The sequence below is a fragment of the Gastrolobium bilobum genome, unplaced genomic scaffold (genome assembly GCF_033153095.1).
Source record: "Gastrolobium bilobum isolate Gb01-03AN ecotype WA unplaced genomic scaffold, APGP_CSIRO_Gbil_v1 utg162852, whole genome shotgun sequence".
Taxonomy (NCBI): domain Eukaryota; kingdom Viridiplantae; phylum Streptophyta; class Magnoliopsida; order Fabales; family Fabaceae; genus Gastrolobium; species Gastrolobium bilobum.
This window is the reverse complement of record NW_026898085.1, coordinates 27,383-36,247: the sequence shown is the minus strand read 5'-3', so window position 1 is coordinate 36,247 and position 8,865 is coordinate 27,383. Positions and strand designations below refer to the sequence as shown.

The window sequence follows — 8,865 nt, the reverse complement described above, 5'->3', positions numbered from 1 at the left end:
TTAAACACATGGACTTGAGTGTGAGAACACTCAAGGGATGATACTCAGAGATGAGAACAACCTCCATGTTGTGTTGGATTGTATTACAAGGGTCTTTTCTTTCGTTTAGCACAGAGATGTGCAGATATTTGTTAAAGATAAAAATGTTTTTAAGAGATTAAAACCAATAAGAAAAGGGTCCAACACTTTGGAATTAATTTTTAAGGATTTGTTTTTAGCACTTATTTGGAGGCTGTTGGGGAAGGGGAACCAAAACTCAACCTGTTTTACACCTTAGTGTCAACACTTCAGATTTATTTTCCTTTGATTTCACATATTTCAAATCTAATCCTAGTTACCAATTTCTCCTTCTAAAGAAAAATCTTTTGACTTTTACTTTTCGTTTTACATAAAAAATATCCCAACTTATTTTCCCACTAATTGTCCATTCATTAAGTTGTCAATTCAAGTTTTAAAAGAAAAATCCAAAAAGAAAAGAATACACGGTTTAGTAGTAGTATTGTGTTTATTTGTTTTCCATTTTTTACCCTTTTTTAGAAAAGGTTCAGTTTTAGCAATTACCCAATTTTGTCAAAGTACATACGCTAAAAATCCTTGTTGGAACGATATAAGGGTATCACATATGCCCTGTAGTACTTGTTGTCGCGTATACTTGCGCGCTACTTGCATAACTGTTAGCAAGGAAACTAGTTTTTGGCGCTGTTGCTGGGGATCCAATAACGTACATTTGTAGAACTCAATGTGATTGCAGTTCTGAATTAGTGTTATTCTTGTGTTGTTAATAATCTGAATTTTTACATGTTTTATGCCATTCTGCTGTTATTTAATTTTTTAGCTTATTGTTTCATAGCTGGTAGTGTATTCATTTATTTGATTTTCAGTTTTTTATTTTTACTTTTAGTTTCATTCTGTTAGTTGGTATATATTGTTTCTGTGTTACAAATTTGTTTGGTTATAAACTGTTTTGGGACTTTTCTGTTTGCAGGTTTTTGTTTGTTTATTTTTTTTTACACAAAACTGATTAGTAATCTAGGTGTTTTAACTAGTTAGGTTACCTGTTTTAGTTAAAAAATGGTGCATGAGTGTAACTCCACACCCGTTCATAGATTCATTTGACCCTGAACTTGAGAGGACCTTTAGAGTTAGGAGAAGAGCCCAAAGGAAAATCCCAATCCCAAATTTTGAAGAGATGGAGAATGTAGGAAATGGAAATGGAAATGAGGATGAAATACCAAGGATACAAAACCCACCTGTCATAAATGACAATGATAGGTCCATGATGGACTTCAGCATACCTGTGTTGGATGAATTAGATCCAAGCATTGCCCAACCTGTGAATGAAGTACCCTTTAAGCTAGAACCAGTGATGTTCACCATGCTCCAAAACATGGGGTAGTTCCATGGTCTGTTGATGGAAGACCCACACAAACACCTTAGGAATTTTATAGAAGTGGCCAACACTTTTAGGAATCCTAACATCTCAGATGATGTGCTGAGATTGAAGCTCTTCCCTCACTCACTGGCTGATAAAGCCAAAGAGTGGTTGAACTCCTTTCCATCCAACTCCATGACTAATTGGCACACACTGGCTGAAAAATTTATCATGAAATTTTTCCCATCCAACAAGATAGTGCAAACTAGATGTGATATCACCAACTTCATGCAGAAGGATGGTGAGACCTTAGTGGATGTGTGGGAGAGGTACAAACTCCTTCTTAAGCAATGCCCCAACCATGGTTTACCCTCTTGGGCAGTGTTACAGACCTTTTACAATGGCCTGAGTACTCAAAATAGAGGCTTAGTAAATTCTGCTGCTAATGACATGTTTATGTCCATGTCCTTTAACCAAGCCCATGAATTGTTGGAACAAATGACTCAAAATTATGCCAAATGGCCTGAAGAGAGAAATCAGTCTAGGAAAGTGGCTGGTTTACATGAAATAAATCCGGTAACAGCCCTTTCAGCCAAGTTTGATGCACTGTCCACTTTGGTGAGATCCCAAGGACAAGCCATTGAGGCAAAATTGTCTCAACCTCAAGTTCCAATATTTACACCTCAAGTCAATGCAGTGAACACAGGTGAAACTTATGTTTGCTGTGGTGGGCCCCACTTGTTTGGTAGCTGCCCATCCAACCCAGAATCTGTGTATTATGTGGGGAACCAAAATAGGAACCAAAATAATTTTTCCACTAATTTTAATCAAGGATGGAGGCAGAACCAACATCCTCAATATTTCCAAGGGCAAGGGCAGCAAGCTGGCCCCTCCAATGCCCAAACCAAAGTGCCTTTTCCCACCCAGAACTACCAACAAACTTCAAGGCAGCAAGTTGTTGTTCAACCTAGTGAGATGCCTATTGCTCCACCTTCCTCCTTAGAAGCTTTGTTAAGGGAATATTTGGTTAAGAATGAAACTAAGCAAAACAGTTTGGAAGCCGTTGTACAAAGTATTCCTGCATCTTTGAGGAATATAGAATCCCAACTAGGCCATTTAGCAAACACTATGAATACCAGACCCCCTCGTACCCTGCCTAGTAACACTGAAGAGCCTAGGAGAAATAAAGAGGAATGTAATATGATAGAGCTCAGAAATGGCAGATCTGTAAATCAGCCAGAAGCTGTGGTTAGACCTTCCACATTAAAAAAAAGAGAAGATGAGAACATGCAGAAAGAAAAAGATGCAAATTCTGAACCTGTTCAGAATTCTGTTGTTCATGACAGCCCCCAAGGAGCTGCGCATAGTGACCCCTTGCCCATTCTGGTTGAATCTGACAATCAGACCCCTATAGATGAGCCTTTAAGGAATATTTCCATGGAAAAGTCTATGCCAAAGGGTCAAGCAACCAAGTCAAATGTTGAGACACCAGTTGCCAAAAACAGACCCCCACCACCTTTTCCTCAAAGGTTACAAAAACAGAAGCAAGATAATCAGTTTAGGAAATTTTTAGACCTCCTAAAACAGTTGCATGTCAACATTCCGTTTGTGGATGCATTGGAACAAATGTGCACTTATGTGAAATTCATGAAAGAAATTCTTTCAAGAAAAATGAGGCTAGAAGAGTTTGAGACTGTTGCTCTTACACAAGAGAGCAGTCAATACAGGAAGTTTTACAATCCCATGTACCATAGGAGACCACTACATAGGCAGAGCATTGTGTGATTTAGGTGCTAGTATCAATTTGATGCCTTTGAGTGTGTACAAAAAGTTGAAAGTAGGAGAGTCTAATCCCACAACTGTCACATTACAGTTGGCTGATAGGTCCTTAGTTTATTCGGAAGGTAAAGTAGAGAATGTTTTGGTGAAGGTAGATAAATTCATTCTACATGCTGATTTTATAATCTTAGACTATAAGGAAGACCGAGAGGTTCCAATTATTTTGGGAAGGGCTTTCTTAGCCACTGGTGGGGCTGTCATAGATGTAAAGGAGGGTGAGTTGGCCATGAATGTGAATGGTGAGCAAGTAAAATTCAATATTTTAAAAGCCATGAAATACCCAAGAGACATAGAGGAGTGTTCTAGGCTAAATATCATTGACTGTGTAGTCAAAGATAAATTTTTGCATGAGTCTTCATTAGACTCTTTACAAAATTCTGGTTTTGAGGGTCTAGAAATCAGTCAAACTGATTCTGAGGAAGCAGTTAAGTGGTTGAATTCCAGAACTGATGTGGTTTGGAAAAATAAAAATTTTGAGTCTTTGAAATTAGCAAAGAGAGGGTTAAAACTTCCTAAACCCTCAATTGAAGAGCCCCCTGTGTTAGAACTCAAGCCTCTGCCTAATCACCTTAGGTATGCTTACTTAGGGAAAAAAGACACATTGCCTGTTATAGTGTCCAATCTGCTCACTGTGTTAGAGGAAGAACAGTTGCTGACTGTTTTAAAAAAATTTAAGAGGGCTATAGGTTGGTCTTTGGCACACATAAAAGGAATTAACCCTTCCTATTGCACACATAAAATTCTTTTTAATGACCAAACCAGCAGCTCTAGAGAGCAGCAAAGAAGGCTTAACCCAATCATGAAGGAGGTAGTAAAAAAAGAAATTATTAAGTTGCTGGATCCTGGGATCATTTATCCCGTTTCTGACAGTAACTGGGTTAGCCCAGTACAGTGTGTCCCAAAAAAAGGTGGGATCACTGTTGTGGAAAATGAAAAAAAAAAAATTAATACCCACTAGGACTGTCACTGGTTGGAGGATCTGTATGGACTACAGAAAACTCAACAAAGCCACTAGGAAAGACCATTTCCCCATGCCTTTCATTGACCAAATGCTAGATAGGTTAGCTGGTAAGGAAAATTACTGTTTTCTAGATGGTTATTCAGGGTACAATCAAATAGCCTTAGCCCCTGAGGACCAGCCAAAGACCACTTTTACTTGTCCCTATGGCATCTTTGCCTTTAGGAGAATGCCCTTTGGGCTGTGCAATGCACCAGCCACCTTTCAAAGGTGCATGATGGCTATCTTTAATGACATGATAGAACAGTTTGTGGAAGTCTTCATGGATGACTTCAGTGTCTTTGGGGATTCTTTTGAAGAGTGTCTAGGAAATTTGGGAAAAGTCCTTGAGAGATGTGAGGAGACCAATCTAGTCCTAAATTGGGAGAAGTGCCATTTTATGGTGAAAGAAGGCATAGTATTAGGACATAGGATATCCAAGGCTGGATTAGAGGTTGATAAAGCTAAGATAGATCAAATTGAGAAGCTGCCACCCCCTGTTAACATAAAGGGGATAAGGTCTTTCCTTGGGCATGCTGGCTTTTATAGGAGGTTCATCAAAGATTTTTCCAAAACTTCTAAGCCTCTTAGTCACTTGCTGGAAATTGATACCCCATTTCATTTTGATGAAGCTTGTCATAAAGCCTTTGAGGAGCTAAAACAGAAATTAATTTCTGCTACCATTATAATAGCCCCTGACTGGTCACTGCCCTTTGAGTTAATGTGTGATGCATGTGATTGGGCAGTGGGGGCTGTTTTAGGACAACGAAAGAATAGAGTTTTCCACTCTATTTATTATGCCAGCCGAACCTTAAATGGAACCCAATTGAACTATACAGTGACTGAAAAGGAACTGTTGGCTGTAGTGTTTGCCTTTGACAAGTTTAGATCCTATTTGGTAGGCACCAAGGTCATTGTGTATACTGACCATTCTGCCATAAAATATTTGGTGGAAAAGAAAGATTCCAAGCCTAGGTTGATTAGATGGGTTCTTCTCCTTTAAGAATTTGATATGGACATTAAGGATAGGAAAGGAACTGAAAATCAAGTGGGTGATCACTTGTCTAGGCTTAATGAAGGGCAGCAAGATGATGTGGTAGTTGAGCAAGCCATTAAGGAAACTTTTCCTGATGAGCAATTGTTTTTAGTTGCCACCAAGACAACCCCATGGTATGCTGATTTGGCTAACTATTTAGTTAGTGGGGTATTTCCTAAGGAGCTGAGTTACCAACAAAGGAAAAAGTTGGTACATGAGAGCAGATTTTATTTGTGGGATGAACCATACATGTTTAAAAAATGTGCTGATCATATAATTAGGAGATGTGTGTTGGAGGAAGAAAAAGAGGAAATTTTACAGCAGTGTCATGACTCACCATATGGTGGTCATTTTGGTGGTTTAAGGACAGCAGCAAAAGTGCTGCAATCTGGCTTTTATTGGCCTACCTTATTCAAGGATGCCAATGTCTATGTCCGTAAATGTGATAGGTGTCAAAGGACTGGTAATGTGTCTCGAAGGCAAGAAATTCCTTTGAAACCAATTTTAGAAATAGAAATCTTTGATGTGTGGGGCATAAACTTTATGGGCCCATTTCCTCCCTCCTTTGGGAACCAATATATATTGGTAGCTGTGGATTATGTTTCCAAATGGTTAGAGGCTGCTGCCTTACCCACAAATGATTCAAAAGTGGTAATTAAATTCTTGAAAAAGAATATTTTTACCCGATTTGGAACTCCAAGAGCCATTATAAGTGATGGAGATAAGCACTTTGCTAGTAGACAATTTGAAACCCTTTTGGCCAAATATGGAGTTAAGCATAAAGTCTCTACTGCCTACCACCCACAAACAAGTGGGCGAGTTGAAGTTACAAATAGAGAAGTGAAAAGGATTCTAGAAAAAGTTGTGAATCCTTCAAGGAAGGATTGGTCCCTGAAATTAGATGATTCCTTGTGGGCCTATAGGACAGCTTATAGAACACCTTTAGGTTGCTCTCCTTACAAGCTGATTTTTGGTAAAAATTGCCACCTACCCTTAGAGCTGGAGTACAAGGCATATTGGGCACTCAACTGAATGTTGATGCCACTGCCTCAGGAGAAAAGAGAATTCTCCAATTGAATGAAATGGACGAATTTAGATTAAATGCTTATGAAAATGCCAAATTGTATAAAGAACAAATGAAGAGATGGCATGATAAGCAAATCCTAGATAGACAGTTTGCAGTGGGGCAACAGGTCCTGCTATTTAATTCTAGACTAAAATTCTTCCCAGGTAAGTTGAAGTCTAGATGGTCTAGTCCATTCAAGGTGACCAAAGTCCATTTGCATGGTGTAGTTGATATTTCGAATGAGAAAGATGGGACCAAATTCAGTGTTAATGGTCAAAGATTAAAAAATTACTTGGGGGAGGGAATTGAGAAAGCTCAAATTTCAATATCTCTTACTGACCCTCCCACCATTTAAAAACACAAACAAACAGTGAAGAGTCTAGCTTGAGACTCTAAAAATTAAGCTTTATTACAGTTTTATTTTTGTACATATTTTAGTTGTTGTTTTGTTTGTTGAAAAAAAAAGAAAAAGAAAAATGGTTTGAATGCTGGGATATTTGTTAATATTTCCTACAACCTATTTTGTTAAATTCAGTTTACTTTCCAGTTTATTACTAACAAAATATATATATATTTTTATGTTTTGACAGGTGTTTTTCATAACTACTCAGATTTAAGTTTGGGGCTTTTTACCACTACTGGTGCTATCTACTCCTTCTCTTTTACTCTCTGTTTAGTTTTTACTTTTAGTAATTTTTCTTTTAATTCTAACTTTTAGCCAGTACCTATGGTGAGGAAGAACTTGAGGAGTGGGGGATCATCTACACCAGATGTCCAACACTCCACAAATGACCCAGAGAGTCATTCCATCACATCTTTCACCTCTGCATATGTTCTGCAGAGGTTTGAGGATGTAATGAAACATAGAGACCCCATTCCCGATAAGGGATTTGAGGGGCACAATGACTATCCCCCCTATGTCTATGAAGTGATGAAAGCCCAAAAATGGGAGCAACTCTTTTTGCACCCTCAGCACGCAGCTAACATCACTATAGTGCAAGAGTTTTATGCTGAGGTTACTGATAAAAAAAAACAGAAGTAGTTTGTAGGGGAGTGAAGGTCTCATATGGGCCCAAAGCTGTGAGAGCATACTATGCTCTCCCCAATTCCAATGATGAATATAAGGTGTTTAAAAAGAAGTCTGACCATTCCTTTTTGCAGGAAGTCTTGCTCACCATTGCTGTCCCAGGGACACAATGGGAGGTTAACAAAGAAAACCACACCATCTCAAAAAAAACATTTGCTGGAAAAAGCCCAGGTGTGGTATCACTTTATCCGAGCAAGACTTCTTCCAACTTCCCATGTCCATTTAGTGACCAAAGATAGGACTATTTTGTTGTGGTGTCTACTGACTGGAAAGAAAGTAGATGCAGCCCTTTTTATTCAAAAGGGAATTTGTGAGTGTGCATCCCATAAGAAAGGGAAGTTGTGGTATCCTAGTTTCATTACTGGTTTATGTAAATCCAAGGGTGTGGTTGACAACCCTTCGGATAAAATGTGCCATCTCAAAGAGATGATAAACCTTGTTTGTATTTCTAAGCTAAAAAGGGGGATTAAAACAGTTTCTGAAAAGGAATTTGTGAAAGAGGTTTTGCATGCTGCACCTCAACCACTCCAAATGTGTCAAAAAAGGGAAAATCTGTTCTTAAGGAAGAACCTAAGGGCAGTAAACAAAAAAGAGACAACAAAAGAGCTTCAAGTGAAGGTCCTCCGAACACACGTCATGAATCCCCCTCTCCTCCATCTCCTTTTAATGAAGAAGCTTATGCAGCCAGCCCCAAAATAGACTTTGCTCATCCAGGGTAGCTGCATAATGACCTCATATGGATGTACACCATGATGAAGGAGTTGAGGGAGGATTATAACAACCTGATTTGTTGTTCAAGAAATACTATGAGCAATTTTTTGGAGTTTTAAATGAACAAGCGAGGTTTTACACCTATGTTGCTGAGAGAGATAGAGTGATGAATGAATTTTTTAGAAAAAATTCTGTTAATTTTCCTGCAATGCCTATTTTTCCTCATGGTCTCACTTTTCCTCCAGTTTCTATTTATACTGATCCACAGGTCCAACAGCTATTCCAAGCTAGAGCTGAAGCTCAAAGAGCACAATCTGCTCCATCTGCTGAAGCCACACCTGCTGCTCAACCTGCACACACTCCATCTTCAAGGAAAAGAGGAAGGCCACGTTCTAAGATTGAGCCCATTCTTGAGGAGACTGATGAGGAGGACAAAATCCTTACCCCATCTGCTTCGGAGGAATCTGAAAAATCTGAGTCTGAGGACTCAGATTATATGGAGGATTAGGCCAGAACCTCTTATGGCCCCAGGTTACCTTATTTTTTCTTGCCTTATTTTTGGTACCTGGCTGGCATTGAAACAGTGAGGACACTGTTCATTCTAAGTTGGGGGGGGGTGAAGCAGGAAATTGTTTTAATTGCTGTGATGTTGACTTGTAGTTGTTTGCTGATTATTTTTTTTCCTTTCTTTTGAGTGGTTTTGCTGTTTTTAGAGTTGTAGGATGTTTTCTTGTTATTTGGTTGTTTTGAGTTAGGT

General features: G+C 38.7%; 1 protein-coding gene, 1 non-coding gene and 1 pseudogene across 2 annotated transcripts; 2 read left to right on the top strand and 1 right to left on the bottom strand.

The window, feature by feature from the left end:
• The first annotated feature begins 1,411 nt into the window (after nt 1-1,411).
• Nucleotides 1,412-3,157, top strand: LOC133312761 (uncharacterized). Its single transcript, XM_061514019.1, has 2 exons — nt 1,412-2,620; nt 2,666-3,157. The coding sequence occupies exons 1-2, from the start codon at nt 1,412-1,414 to the stop codon at nt 3,155-3,157; spliced, it is 1,701 nt and encodes a 566-aa protein (XP_061370003.1).
• LOC133312762 (small nucleolar RNA R71) lies at nt 1,635-1,740 on the bottom strand. The gene has a single exon (XR_009751730.1). It is a non-coding gene; the product is annotated as a small nucleolar RNA R71 (small nucleolar RNA).
• Nucleotides 3,158-3,179: 22 nt separating the features above from the next.
• On the top strand, nt 3,180-8,616 carry LOC133312760 (uncharacterized; annotated as a pseudogene).
• Nucleotides 8,617-8,865: the final 249 nt, after the last annotated feature.

Excerpts from the sequence above, each read along its gene's own strand:
- LOC133312761 (XM_061514019.1), top strand. The coding sequence starts at position 1,412 with ATGGAAGACCCACACAAACACCTTAGGAATTTTATAGAAGTGGCCAAC. Across the intron at positions 2,621-2,665 it reads TAAATCAGCCAGAAGCTGTG|AAAGAAAAAGATGCAAATTC; the intron begins GTTAGACCTTCC and ends GAGAACATGCAG.